At 36.3% G+C, this 15989-nt stretch overlaps 1 protein-coding gene across 1 annotated transcript in view; it reads left to right on the top strand.

Annotated features, from left to right (window-relative positions):
- The first annotated feature begins 102 nt into the window (after positions 1 to 102).
- The window catches only part of srpk3 (SRSF protein kinase 3), a 21010-nt gene continuing 5123 nt past the window's right edge, over positions 103 to 15989 (top strand). The window contains exons 1-11 of the mRNA XM_058785080.1: positions 103 to 214; positions 628 to 745; positions 2792 to 3183; positions 4092 to 4200; positions 4383 to 4470; positions 4557 to 4644; positions 5020 to 5126; positions 5282 to 5447; positions 7591 to 7616; positions 10809 to 11007; positions 14113 to 14334. Of these exons, the coding sequence (XP_058641063.1) occupies positions 199 to 214; positions 628 to 745; positions 2792 to 3183; positions 4092 to 4200; positions 4383 to 4470; positions 4557 to 4644; positions 5020 to 5126; positions 5282 to 5447; positions 7591 to 7616; positions 10809 to 11007; positions 14113 to 14334 (1531 nt within the window). The 5' untranslated portion in view covers positions 103 to 198. The remainder of the gene's footprint in view (positions 215 to 627; positions 746 to 2791; positions 3184 to 4091; positions 4201 to 4382; positions 4471 to 4556; positions 4645 to 5019; positions 5127 to 5281; positions 5448 to 7590; positions 7617 to 10808; positions 11008 to 14112; positions 14335 to 15989) is intronic.

The following is a 15989-nucleotide window of genomic DNA, read 5'->3' as shown; positions in this document are numbered from 1 at the left end:
GAAATAAGATAACGCTTTAATGCCTTAGTTGGAAAAATATATTTTGCTCGACGTTTAGTATGTCTAATGTTCAGAAAATATGATGTCCTCGTGCAGTCCCATTTCAAACGCACGAGCTGCTGTCAATACAGCGCTGTGTCGGAGTGCGCATGCGCAGAACCAACTGAAGCGAATGTGCGTGAGGTGACAGCTGTCCCGATGATATCGATGAACGGTGAGAGTGTTTTCATTAAAAAACAGCCAAACAGCCCTAAATATGTTAGTGTCTGTGGATGTATTATGTGTGTTGAGGATAAATACAGCAATGTCGGCTCGTCGGAGGGTTAAAATGACGCTTGTTTTGATGACTAACGTTAGAGCCCGTGTTAGCGGTTAAGCTAAGCGTAAGCACGTTTAGAGGATTTAATGTTTGGATTCACACTGATTGATGGAATTATTCGGTTGGTTACTGATAAATGCATGGGATTAATAGAGTCATATAGGCTGTTGACGATGAGATATCCTCGATTTGTTGGTGAATTGTCCTCCCATTAGTTGCTCATGTATAGTGAATTGGGGGTGGGGGTGCCTATAACAACATGTCTAATATGTATTATGTTATATGATATTCTCTGTAATGCATGGCAGTATCCAGCAGCGACAACAGCCTTCCCCAGAACAGCCACGGCAAAAAACAGAAGAAGAAAAACAAGAAGCACCGCAAAGCAGCGGCAGCAGCAGTGGAGATCTCTAGTTTGGAGCTGGGGTGAGTGTGTCTAACTGGGCAGGATCCAGATCTGGGTTTCTGCTCTGTGAGATGCTGCTAAAAATATATAGGAGGGTGGCCATGGGAGTCACTTCTCCAGATAAGCATATTGACTCATGGCCCTCCCTCCCAGTCCATGCATGTGGGACCTATTTTAACACATCCATGGAAAAATCGTGACAATACACATTAGGTACATATTGCACATACGTGCATCATGGATAAAAACCACAGATTGTGCACCAGATATTATCCTAAATTCTGATTTTTCCACATTTATTCATTTAGTACACACTGAACTGTAGTAAAAAACCGGATATGGTCAAATAAGGAGAAATGCAAGTGATTAAATTACATTAGCAGTGCTGTGATACAAAATTTCAGAAGTAGGCCAGAATAGCATGAAGATGTGTGGAGCAGATGTGTATGTATCACGTGCTCTTGGTATCATATTCATCGTACATTGTACACCATCAGCTTTCATTACGGTTTATGTCATGTAACACTGGCAGAAAATGACACGCTTTTAATATTGCACTACAATTATCAGTAATTTTCATGAATATTGAATAATAATGTGTTGTATTTATACTATTTTATTGATAGAGAAATATCAGATTGATTATTCAGACAATATTCAAAAATGTTTTCAAATATGTGTTAATTTATTTTGAGTAAATATTGTGTGAATATGCATTTTTATTTTCCAAAAATTATTAGGTGTCAGTAAAATGTGCAGCATCCAATCAATAGTGAGTCAAAGGTATTCAGTTAGTGAACTAATCACAAAAAAACCTGATGTATTTCTCCAGCACTGTCATCCTAAACCAGTCTAAGCCTTGACACTTTTGGGTAATAAAAATTAAATGAGACAATGCAATGTTTGCTGAGGTCAGACTGATATGTTGATGGAAATGCTGAAAAACTATGACGTATAATTTCTTCTCTAAGGTAAGAAAAAAACGTGAGAATTTACATTTCATATGTAAATATTATATATATATATATATATATAATATATTTATATGTATATATTATATTATAATAAAATGTAATTTTAGAATTTTTCAACTTTTTTTATTTTTTGGTATGTGACTAATAAGAAATGTGCCTAAAAATTAAGTAACTAAATATAGAAAAAATATTATTATATATGTTACCATGGACCACAAAACCAGTCATGAGGGTCAATTTTGTGAAATTGAGATCTATACATCATCTGAAAGCTGAATAAATAAGCTCTTTCCATTGATGTATGGTTTGTTAGGATAAGACAAAATATTGAGAAAATCGCCTTTAAAGTTGTCCAAATGAATTTCTTAGCAGTGCATATTACTAATCAAAAGTTTTGATATATTTACGGAAGGAAATTTACAAAATATCTTCATGGAACATGATCTTTACTTAATATCCTAATGATTTTTGGCATAAAAGAATGGCATTTAAAGTGTATTGTTGGCTATTGCTACAAATATATTCGTGCTACTTATGACTGGTTTTGTGCTCCAGGGTCACATATAATCACAATCGGTATGAACCGCATTCTGTGTTCCTTGATGTCTGAATGTTCTTGTGCATTACAGTGTGTGCATAACACATTATATGTTTATGTTAGCCATTCTATTGGCAACCCTGCTCTCTAGATATCAGCGTCAAGAAAACACATATTGGTTGGCCACTGTTGCAAACCCCTTTTAGATGTACTTATTGGCTGTTTAATAAAAGCTAGATAAACTGAGACACAGAGCGGCTTTATATTAAGATGGTTCATTGATGTTTTGATTCACAAAGATGGTTGAAATCTATGTGCTTTGAGTGAAATCATAAGCCCTAGATATGAAAGTCACAGCTGGAGATTGCTTATGAAAAGTAGTAGCTGTTGATTTATTATTTATGGAGTTGTCATCAGCGAATCTTGATTAAAAATAGTATCATTCTGCTCAACAGACAAGTGGCGTTTTGAAGAAGAATGTTCTTTCGCACAGGATATCAACCAGCAGATGTTGTATTTAAACATCCCTTTTTCTTTTATTTACTGCTCTACAGACCCCAGATCCCCTCCTCCGATGAACTGTGTCACATCCTCACCATCCACAGACCCGCCACCCCTCCAGAGTCGCCCCCGACGCCCCCGTTAAACCTTTCCCAGAGCCCTCCAGACCTGCAGCCTCCGGCCCCCATCCCTCACTCCATTCCCATCACAGTGGCTCCCTCACCCAGCGTCCTCTCGTCTCCAGACACACCTTCCACTTCCATAGCACCTTCACTAGCTCTACCTTTAGTACTCTCCACGACTCCTCCTACTCCACAGACCCCGGCCAATCAGACGACCCCACCACAAGCTCTAAGCCCTCCCCCTCCAGACTTTTCCCCGCCTCCAGCAGAATTACTTGGGTCAGATGATGAGGAACAAGAGAATCCGTCAGATTACTGTAAAGGTAGGATAATTATGATCATAAGAAATTGGTTTTAAGTTAATATTTGCTTTATAGCTGACTATAATTTATCCTTTAATATAAAGTTGTTCAACTTAAAGAGGCGGTATCACCAATACTTACTGTGGAAAAATATATATACACTGTGATATAAGTCACAGTAACTGATGTGTATCTCATCACCGTTCATTTTGCTGAAGAATTAATAAAATATAAAAAAATATTACATAACCGTTTTATAATGCCTGTTAACTACTTTCCAGTCATTTTACAATTTTCTATTTTTATTTGGAACATTATTGACACAAAAAATTAATTATTCATAACAAAAAATAAATCTGGTATCGCTGCAAAACAGTGTTATTCTAGTATTATTTATAAACTTTTATAGTTTTTATTAATATTTTGAATTAATTTTGTATTTTCAGTTATCTTATTAATTTCAGTATAGTTTTTAGTAATTTTGTTATATGATTTTGTCATTTTTAAGTATTATTATTAAGGTTTAATTTATTTGTATTTCAGTTTTAGTTTTTATTGTATTATTTCCAATTAGTAATTTTAGTGGAGGGTAGCATTTAAATATATTCGTTTAGTTTACAATTTTCATCTAATATTAATATTTTATTTCATATTTATTTCAGTTAACGAAAATGTTGTTAAAAGTTTGTTTTAATTAACGATAATAACCCTGCAAAACAGCTTCACTTAATGAAACAAAATATTTAGAGCAGTATGTTATTATAAAACTAATATTGCAAAACAAATAGTTCTGTCTCTGAATTCTGATCTGATGACCTACATTTGAAGCTGCTGTAAAATATCTGCTATGTATGCTTCATTAATGCAGCAATAGTGAGTGATAATGACTGCTTAAATGTACGTTATGTAACAATATTTTATTTTTTCAGGAGGGTATTATCCAGTGAAGATTGGAGACCTGTTTAATGGCAGATATCATGTGGTCAGGAAACTGGGATGGGGTCATTTCTCCACTGTATGGCTGTGCTGGGATCTACAGTGAGTACTTTACATGCTGGGACGTACATGAATCCTAATCCCTGAGATTAAACTGCTGGAACTAGATGCACAATCTTTAAATATTGAGATGTAAGCCGATGTCAGATTATGGATAGTCAGCCAGCTAGTCATGTATGGATTGGACTGTATGAATTCAACATTATATGACATTTGTCTTGTAGGCGGAAACGGTTTGTGGCACTGAAAGTGGTTAAAAGTGCCCAGCACTACACTGAGACTGCACTGGACGAGATTAAACTACTGAGATGTGTAAGTCTGAGGACTGAATACATTAGCATTTTTGATTTAAAATTTGAAAACAAATATATATATATCCTGACAGAATTTTTCCTCAGGTGCGAGACAGCGACCCCACAGACCCCAAACGAGAGCGGATAGTTCAGCTCATTGATGACTTTAAGATCTCTGGTGTCAATGGTGTTCGTATCCTTCACTGCTTGCATCACATGCTCATGTTTTTGCACCTCTGTTATACGTTTCATCTGCGAAGTCAGTATTGACCCTCATTTACATTTTAATACATGTTCTTATTCTTATTGTGCACAATTAGTGATTTTAAAAAAATACCTTTTTTTATAATATTTCATCAGAATGTAACTTTTATTTTATGTTATTATCAAATGAAATGATGAAAAACACCACCTGAAAACACCATGAGTATTACCGGCGATTGAGTATCTATGCTAGACGAAACTGCGACGCTCACTTGCTTTGGGACATGTGGAACATGTTGACATATTTCAGTCTTTTTGTGGTTTATTAATCACAGACTCTGTCCTTGACTCCTTGACCTCTCAGATGTGTGTATGGTACTAGAGGTGCTCGGTCACCAGCTGTTGAAATGGATCATCAAATCCAACTACATGGGGTTGCCTATGGTCTGTGTGAAGAGCATTCTTCGACAGGTGGGTCTGTTTTACATCCATATTGACATAAAAAATGTCCAGTCAAATAGGAGCAGCAATTTCTCAGACTTGTTTTTACCAGTATATGGTATACACATTGCAGCTCCATCAAAAGCATGGGACTGATGCATACGTGTCTTATTTCTCTCCTCCAGGTTCTCGAGGGCTTGGATTACTTGCACACGAAATGCAAGATCATCCACACAGACATAAAGCCAGAGAATATCCTGCTGGATGTGAATGAGTTGTATGTGAGACGACTGGCGGCAGAGGCCACGTTATGGCAGAAGGCTGGAGCTCCGCCCCCTTCTGGCTCCTCCGGTACAGTTCTTTATTTTTAAGCGTGTGACTCACATCAGGCTCACCTGAAACTCACCTTAGCAACACATGAGACTTACATAACACTTCCTTCAGACTCATGTATGACTCATTTAATGCTTGCATAATAAATACATTCAATATTAAAATAGACAATATATAAAGAACCATTATACATTATCTTCATATAAAATGATGAACAGCATACAATGACATAAACCAGGGATACTCAAAGGCAGGTCTACTGCACATCAGTGAGACTATGAGTGGTCCGCCACTGCAATCCAGAGTTATTTAGAAAGTCAGCTGCGTGTCTGTGCAGACAAAACTACATCACTCCCTCTGTAATCAAACTGTCTGAACGCTTTTAATGGGAGCTTTTAGTTTTATCTCACTACTGCCCTCTTCCAATCTTGATCATTGTAATGCAGTTCATTTTGTTGCTTGCAGTTTAGACAGTGTGAAACATACATTTAGATTACAATTAATTGTTTTAATTATTTGCTTATTATTAATAGTTTTTTTTTTCTTTAATGTGTAACCGGACTGAGTTTGCCTTCATCTCTGTGTTTCATTGTATTTGTAAACCTCTGAATCTAATATAAGCATTGTTCTTGACTTTACACATGATCTATAGTGAATTTGATATGAATATCTTTACTTGTGAATTAAATAGTTGCAAGCTCATATATCAATCTTATTTTAATTTTAAGTCAGCTTTAATTGAGAGTTCAACTTATCTATTTTCTAAATTCATGTTTCTGATATTCCTGTGAATTGTTTGCATGTTTAATTTTTAAATACTTTTGACCTTGTAATTTTGGTCAGGCGTCTGTCTGACGAAGCATCTCAGACTTGTCCAAAATTTAGTCCTTTTAAAACCAGACCCTTTTTTACAATCAACTTCAAGCTCTCATTCAGATCTGCCTATAGATCTGTATACAATCCGTGACCAATCAACAACCGATGGATGGAACCAAGTCTCTGCTCTAGTTTTAAATACAGAAGAATACATCTGTTCATTTTATTCCATTTCATCCGCTGGAGCGCCACTATCTCGTGAACGTGTACGACAGTTAGCGGAAGCTAGAGATTACAATTTATAAAGTTTTAAATATGGATATATTTTTTACACAAATGCATTGATTCACTTCAGAAGGCCTTTTTACCTCCCGGAGGCGTGTGGAGCACTTTTTATGATGGATGGCTTCAAAAACTCGACCCCCATTCACTGCCATTATAAAGCTTGGAAGAGCCAAGGACATATTTTAATATAACTCTGATTGTGTTCATTTGAAAGAAGAAAGTCATATACAACTAGGATGGCTTGAGGGTCAGTAAATCATTGGGTAATTTTCATTTTGTGTGAACTCTCCCTTAATGACAGTTTTGATAAAAAAAAACTGCTAGTTTAACATAGGTTTGGTTTATACTTTAGTCAATACTTGGACCAAATGAATATCAAGGATTGCCTGGTTATTTATTCACAGGCTTCTGTACACCCTGAATTTTCTAAAAGTGTCCCATGAATGATATGATTTGAGTATCCCTGGAGTGAATTATAACAACAAAATCTGCTGTTTGGCAGTGATTTTGACTTAACAATTAGTTGACATCTAATGATCAGCTGTGCTTTGCTTTTTCAGGTTTAAAACAAGCCACAACTGAATTTCATTATTGATTATTAACGATTAGTAGTTGCAGCCCTACATACAGCTTTACAATAGCAGTGATTGTCAGTATTTTTTCAAACGGATTTGCCTTCCTGTGGATTTTAGCTGAAGCACAGTTGTTTTATCCTCAGTAATTGAGTCCAGGTCATAGAATTAGGGGTACTTTTCAAGTGATTTTTTTTTTTTAGGTTTCAAAGGTAAGAAAGCAAAAAAGGAAGTCATTTTGGTGTGCTTTTAACTTTGAATCAACTACAAATGTGCCATTTAAATTGATCTGCATGCTGGTCGTCATTCCTCCTCTGCTTCTGTGGTGAATATGCCAATCATTTCTCATTTCTTCTCTGTCGTCTGTTTGGTTTCTAACTGGTGTCCTATCTTTTCTTTCTCTGTTTTCTTTTTATTTTAAATTATTATAATTATTATCATTGTGGTTTTCTGTCCCTTCCCTCTTTCCTCTTCTGTTCTGATGGCAGTTAGCACGGCCCCAAGGGAAAAACAGGTACGTTCAGAGTTGTGCCTGCTCAAATACAGAGAGGATGTAGTTTGTCCTGGTGAAAATGACACATGACTGTTTTAATCTGCCTGCTGTACCCTAACCCACCCTTGCCTATGTAGATATACGGGCATGAACCTCTGGGAAAGGGGCGAATCTCCATGACCGGGGTCAGATCCACTGATCTGGGAAAAGACAATGCAACCTATGCTCAAAATATGCTCTGATGTCCATAAGAATGCACCGTTTTGGCTGATAACTGATCATATGCCAGTTTTATGAAAGTGTAAACACACAGAGTATACGTTTAAATGCTCTGTGCATGGAGAAAACATTTCTTTTCGGTTTTCCCAAGTCAGTGGATTTGGTCTTGACACTCCCACAGATGTGTTGATTTTACACAGTTAACTGTTCACTAACAATATTAGACCTTTCAGAGGTTTTTACATGTTGGAGCATTAAACCAGCTAGCTATCTTTCTTCATCTGATCATTCTGCAATTCGATTAATTTTCCTCTTTTATTCTTTAGAAGAAAAGTTAAAAGTGACTATTTTGGTAGTGAGAAAAGAGCAGTGCAGTAAGCTGTTCTCAGACAGGAGCATTATCTTTTCTCACGTCATGACAGCCAGACAGAGATCCGCTGCGTTCCCGCTGCCTGTATTCTGCTTTTCTTATTTCAGCCACCACCTCTGCATGGTTGAGAGTGATTTCACGAATTACTGTCACATTTTCCTCTCTTCTGAATATAAATGAGATGAATGGTGAAAAGCAAGGCTGTCTCCACCGCTGAGATGAGAAAAGAAATGTTGAAAAGGATAAGATATCTCAAAATTATTAACTTGGGACAGTGTTATATTATTGGAAGGTATTGCATTTTTAAGACCAAAGCAGATATTGAGTTTTACGTTTAAATTGCCTGATAACCAATATGCCAAACTGGCTTTTAATTATTGTTTTATTTCTTGTTGTATCATATGTATAAATATTTTAATGTTAATAATAATACTATAATATTCAGTGCTGTGATTAAAATAGTACTAGAATAAGAAATAAAATCACTAGTGCATTTTTATCTTTGTTTTGCTCTATTTTAAATATTAGGCTACTGATTTCATTCTTGATTAATGGCTGTTATATAGAAGTATAAGAATACAATATTTTTTCTGCATGTCTCATCTCAATTTCTTCTTATTGTTAATTATTACAACAAAATATATTGAAAATGATTATGATAAGCAAGAATTTAAAAAAATTATTATTATTATTATTATGCCTTTTCATCTTGTTAGACTACAGATTTCTTGAATAAATGGCTGCTACCAAAAGAAATTACTCTTTAAAAAGAGTAATTATCCAAAAGAATTATCTCCAGTGTTTTTACTGCACGACTCAACTCAACATTTTTTAGGTCGGCTAAACTGCTTTTCACCTTCTTTATTATGGCATATTTTAATTTAGTTAATCTTAGTCATTGTGATTCCTTCTGTGCATCACCACCTTTTTAATCTTTTCACCTGTAAATGTTCTGATGTGTGCAACACTTGCTAATTACTATCATAAATGATTTAAAAGGTTTGTAACTTCTGAGTGATTGAATCCTCTGTTTGTATTATAGAAAGCATTACTTCTATTTTCTTCAGACTGTGAGCAGTATCCGTAACAGACGGTATTGCATGCACCTTTCTGACCCCTTTAGATTACAGTGACCCAGTTTATTTGATATACAGTAACCGGAGCGTAAGGTCTGGAATACAGTTGAGTACCTCTGATAAATTTATATCTGCACGTACAGCAGGAAGTCTCATTTATAAGTAGCAGCAGTAGTTTTACAGACAGCGCCAGACGCAGAGGTTCATCAGGTCAGTCCTGTAAGACTGGGCTCAGTAGAGCGGACGTGTCACGGCTCGACCAGACAACAGACATGGCAACAGAGCTGCCATCCCAAAATAGTCCCAGAGCTGGAAATGGTGCAGGGGTGTCAGATATCCCCCTTGGCAGAATTCACTTTATGCTGCGTCAGTGTAAGCTTAGAGTATCAAAAATGAGCAAATCGTTTAGAAAGGATCCCTGGACAACATGTCATGAAAATCATGATTAATGCACAGTGCTTGGCTTCTGTAACTAAATAAAATAACCCTTCTGCATGTCATTGCTGACAACTGTGCCTAAGGTTGGCGACCCACGAAAGGACTTATTTCAATGACAGTTCCCCTGGAGTAACTTGAGGTGAAGTGTTCAGGTCAAGGACACAGTGGTGATTTACCAGCAACCTTGTTAAAGGAATAGTTCACCCAAAAATACTCTCACCCTCAGGCCATCCAAGATGTAGATGAGGTTGTTTCTGCATCGGAAAAGGTTTAGCTTTTCATCACTTGCTCACCAATGGATCCTCTGCAGTGAATGGGTGCCGTCAGAATGAGAGTCCAAACAGCTGAATAAAACATTACAATAATCCACAAGTAATCCACACAACTCCAATCCATCAATTTATGTCTTGTGAAGTGAAAAGATGCATGTTTGTTAGAAACAAACCCATCATTTAGACATTTTAACTTCAAACTGTCACTTCTGGCCAAAATACCAGTCCATATTTTTTTTGAACTGTTTTCACTTGTAAATGATGCTTGATCTGTGCATATTTCTCTCCTGATTCAGAAAATGTAAAATTTTCACTGGAAAAAGCAATGTTATGGATCATAGACATAGATATTATAGATATTTCAGTGAGAAGCAATGGTTTGAAGTTAAAAATGTCTTCATAATGGATTACTTGTGGATTATTGTGATGTTTTTATCAGCTGTTTGGACTCTCATTCTGACGGCACCCATTCACTGCAGAGGATCCATTGGTGATTGAGCAAGTCATGAAATGCTAAATTTCTCTAAATCTGTTTTGATGAAGAAACAAACTCATCTACATATTAAATGGACTGAGAGTGAGTAAATGTTCAGTGAATTTTCATTTTGGGGTGAAATGTTCCATTAACCACTATGACACATTCTGTTTGTATGAGAACATATTAATCATTATAAGTGTGTGAGGTTAGTTTGCTCTTGCAAACATAATCATAATTGCACAGGTTGTTCAGCTAACATCAGACCTTATGTTTGTTTTAGAAGACCTTTTTGAAATTAGCTTGGTTTTTATTTATTTATTTATTTTTTTTAACTTTCTGCCCATGTGTGTTTGTGTCTAGATGGGTAAATTATCAAAGAATAAGAAGAAGAAGTTGAAGAGGAAAGCCAAACGGCAGCAGCGTCTGTTGGACGAGAGGCTGTTGGACCTGCAGAGGATGGAGGAGTTGGATGGAGTTTTGCCGCCGGATGCTTCTGGAAACACACGAGCGCTCTGGAGGCTCAGTGAGGACGGAGAGGATGACGACAAACACGCACAAAGTGAGATGAATTGATATATATATTTTCAGCATGCACAAGAGGAGAATTTAATTAAATTGAATCATTCTTTTGAATCATGTTTTAAAAAGTGTTAATTTACTTGAATGAAGGAGGGCTTTGTTAGCTGAGTTACTGAAATATATTATTACTTCAAAAATGAGGCTTTGTAAAATACCTTGTGGGGAATTCTGTGAGCTATTGAAAGATTATGTACAATATGGAGGAAAGAACATAAACAAGATTAATGTGTCAAATCAGTTCCATTTATTTTCGTCTATATTTCAAGCCAGAAAATAATGAGACATCCATTATGCACGTCTCCTCTTGCTCCTGAGTAAAGAAAACATCACTCCAATGTCTCAGAGCGAACAACAAATCTTTTACTCAAGTACCAAAAAGTGTTTTAATTTTTGTAAACAGTATTACCCAGCATTAATGGCCATCAAATGGAAATCTAATTAATGAACTGACTTAATGAACCATTTACACATGCAAAATGACATGTAGAGCATTAAGATGAATTTTAGGGCAAATGAAGCTTTGTACGTGTGAGTGATTTATGTAAAAAAGCAGTGGCTGCATCAATCTTTCTTCAGATTTATTTATTTTTATTTTATTTTAGTTATGTTTGGTTATATACAGTCAGGTCCATAAATATTGGGACATCGACACAATTCTAACATTTTTGGCTCTATACACCACCACAATGGATTTCAAATGACACGAACAAGATGTGCTTTAACTGCAGACTGTCAGCTTTAATTTGAGGGTATTTACATTCAAATCAGGTGAACGGTGTAGGAATTACAACAGTTTGCATATGTGCCTCCCACTTGTTAAGGGACCAAAAGTAATGGGACAATTGGCTTCTCAGCTGTTCCATGGCCAGGTGTGTGTTATTCCCTCATTATCCCAATTACAATGAGCAGATAAAAGGTCCAGAGTTCATTTCAAGTGTGCTATTTGCATTTGGAATCTGTTGCTGTCAACTGTCAAGATGAGATCCAGAATCCGATTGAGCATGCATTTCACTTACTGAAGACAAAACTGAAGGGAAAATGCCCCGAGAACAAGCAGGAACTGAAGACGGTTGCAGTAGAGGCCTGGCAGAGCATCACCAGGGATGAAACCCAGCGTCTGGTGATGTCTATGTGTTCCAGACTTCAGGCTGTAATTGACTGCAAAGGATTTGCAACCAAGTATTAAAAAGTGAAAGTTTGATTTATGATTATTATTCTGTCCCATTACTTTTGGTCCCTTAACAAGTGGGAGGCACATATGCAAACTGTTGTAATTCCTACACCGTTCACCTGATTTGGATGTAAATACCCTCAAATTAAAGCTGACAGTCTGCAGTTAAAGCACATCTTGTTCGTTTCATTTGAAATCCATTGTGGTGGTGTATAGAGCCAAAAATGTTAGAATTGTGTCAATGTCCCAAAATTTATGGACCTGACTGTATGTGGAAAATATAGGGAATTGTATTTATTTACAATTTTTAGCCAAAATATATTGTTTTAACAAAAATAAAATGTCTCATTAATTTGTTTAGTTTTTTTGTTAGTGTGATCTCTATATCTCAACAAATTCTTATCTAGTAATCACCAATGACTAGAAAACTCTTGGAAGTTCATTGGTCAGAATGTGTGATTTGAGGTGAGGGTTAAATATAGTAACATTTTGTATGTTACAACTCAGTTTTTGGACCTAAGGGCAATGAAGAGGTGAATGATCTACAGTTTTTACTTGTGCATTGGTCTGTGTGCTACATGGATGTTTTTGATGCAGTGCATCTCATAAATTTTTCAGCCTTTTGTTGCATTTTAAGATGCTGTGTCAAGATGCTGTTTTTTTTTGTTTTTTTTTTTTTAAACATCTCAAGACCCCTGTGTTCAGTTTCATTCTCTTGAGTCTGACAGTATTTGAACACAAGAACATCCCTGAATGAAGCTATAAATAAAATATTGACAAATTAAAGATTTTTCTAGATTTAACATTATAAAGACATCATAATATAGCAATTCTGTCTGAAATTTGTCTATTATGTATCGCACCAAAAATGAGTGATGGAAACAAAAAATCCCTTCGCAAAAACGTTTTATGCTCGCATGAGGTGGTTTCTGACTTGTGTGAAAAAGAGTTAATGCGAATTATGGGAGGTGGAAATGCATTTGCCGAACAAATTCTGACGTTGCGAACATTAAACCCATGTGACTAATCGGCTGTTTCTGCTGATGGTGCTTTATTTACCGTTGGTTACTAGGTTACCAATATACCACCGCCATCCACTGGAACAACTTGTTGGAAATGCGCACAAATCGCATTTGTTTGTTGTTTTTTTTCTTTTTTGCAAACTTTGAAAAGATTATCTTCGCGTTTGGATGGAAACCCATCTATTAACAAGATGTTGGTAATTGAATTCAATATCATTGCTTAAATAACTGCTTATTAAATTTGAAAAAATGTTAAACTCATATCAGAATTTTTTTTCAACAAATGATAGCCTATATTCGCTTATGACAACCAATCATATTTTCATCCAGAGTCCAATATGTCTGAAGTGTATTTTGATGGACTGTGATGGTTTTAGCTCCTCCAAGGTGCTTTAATATTCAGCTGAATCTTAAGAAAAGATTATTAGTGAAGTGAGGCCAGATTAAGTTTTAGATTTTAGATTGGCTAAACTTTAAAAACATTTGATAAATTTTGCTTTTATGTATGTATAGATGATTTATTTATTAACTTTTTATATTTTTCACTTCTTTCTCATCATTAATAGAGCCTTGGTAGCTGGCATGGTGCTAAATTATGAACAAACAGACGCTCGCTTATTGGGAAACTAATATTTAAATCTCTTAATTACATTTCAACACAAAACAACAACATAGCTAGATCTAAATTCGGAGGATAATTGATATAGTCATTGTATGTCACCCAGCACAAAAATTGTTCTGTTAAAGCATCAAGTCATTCTAGACATGACACTATATGACTTTCTGTAAAGTTGCTTTGTGAAATCGTGTATTATGAAAACGCTGTATAAATAAATCAAACTTGACTGTCTCCGAAGTATTCAGCAGGTTTTTCTCTTTATGTGCGTCACAGTGAACGGTAACGGACACTCTATAGGAGCTCTGAATAAACACAGTCCAGAATCGGGCTCGTCGTGGTTGGAGGAGGGCTGTAACGGCTTCGGACCCCTTCGCTTCTCCAGCCCTGGATCGGGCCTGTCCGGCATGTCCGGCTCCATCCTGTCAGCTACCTCTGAGTCGGCTCTGTCCACTCTGTCCGGATACTCCACGGAGCGCTCGCTGCTCTCTCCCAACAGTAAGTACTCTGCTTTGAGCTGATGGAAAACAACCCAAATCAGCATTACAAACTTTGTTTTGAAGCAAAATATTGTTTGAAAATCTGACAAAAAGACAAAGGTGTAAGACTGTGTACTTAACAGGTTTAATAAGAGAAAGAACTGCAATCCATGAAGCATTTTAAATGACATAAAGGTCCCTTTTCACATTTACGAGGTTCTGAAAATTCATCTTAGTTCAGTAAACTTCTATAGTGGTGAACGGAAACTACAACACACAATTTTTCCATTCCCATTTGCCACAGAAGCAAAAGCAAAAGGGTTTCTATGAGGGGAAAAAATACTGAGAGATTGATTATGGTGATCAGAAGAGAGAATTAATAATGTCAAATTAGCTGTCAATCCATCAGCTGTTATATTAGAAACACTGCAGCTGTGACTAATTTTCTGTAATCTAATGTAATATAACTAGGGCTGTCAATCGATTAAAATATTTAATCGCGATTAATCGCATGATTGTCATGAGTTAACTCGTGATTAATCACAACTTAATCGCACATTTTTAATTGTTCTAAATGTTACTTTTCAAGTTTTTAAAACCATGGGAGACCACAGACATGAAGACAGTTCAACCGATTTTTAGCCTTATAATCCTCTGAACGTGCACACTAGATGATTCGAGCAGACCGCGAGACCACACTGAAGATTGTAGGAATGATTTCACAGTGACGCGTGATCTCACGAAGACTCGCGAGATCAAACGTGACTAGAGAAGAAAAACAAATAGAGGGCAATCGACGTTGTCAGCTGGCTCTCCTGGCACGCGTTCTGTTTCACAGTGAAAAACAAAGTATACAAAAGAATATGGATGATGTTCTCTGCATTCACGGCATGTTTGTGGCTGCCAGGTTTCAGCTCTAGAAGCACGCAACATCCAGTGAGTGACGCTTGCTCGCTCTCATTGGCTTGATATTTACGTTTGATATTTATGTTTGATATTTACGATGTGAGTTCGGCGATGCTCCGTCTCGATCAGGAACAGATAAATAATCGTAATGACACCGCACAATAGAGGATTTTTGGACAATTGGTCAGGGGTGCAAATCGGCCTTAAAATCGGCTTAAAATCCTCTAGTGTGCGGCCAGCCTTATGCAAATGTATGTTTATTATTAGTGAAACCATAGTCAACATAGAGCATGAAGACTTGACATGTTTCAAAGGTCATAGATGTTTTTCAAAGAACTTGTTCATGTCTATTAGACACATGAAAAAAGAAATACCAGGTTCCCATTACTTCTTTCTTTGCACTGAGCAATTTACTGACACAAACCTGTTTACATTTTTGCACGACAGGGCAGCTCACTTCTTCTGAACATGCAAAATGCACATTTATTAGACTATTTATTATTAGATTTGTTTGCCTCTCTGTGCCCACATACTGTATTTTGATGCAGCTAAATTCTCAATAAAACTGTTTTCATTGATATATTTTACTGTTTCTGTTGTCAGACAACTGAATGAATATGAAATAGTGACTGAAACGCGAGCCATTAAGACTACATAACCAGCTCTCCTTTCCAAGATGTTAATCTCCACAAACATCCTGATAATCGAGTCGTCGCCTGATAAAATAAATACACATAAGATAATGACAATAGTTAGAGAAGCAACATA

Source organism: Onychostoma macrolepis, chromosome 08, assembly GCF_012432095.1.
Source record: "Onychostoma macrolepis isolate SWU-2019 chromosome 08, ASM1243209v1, whole genome shotgun sequence".
NCBI lineage: Eukaryota > Metazoa > Chordata > Actinopteri > Cypriniformes > Cyprinidae > Onychostoma > Onychostoma macrolepis.
Note: the sequence above shows the minus strand (reverse complement) of the source record. Positions and strands in the feature narration are given on the sequence as shown.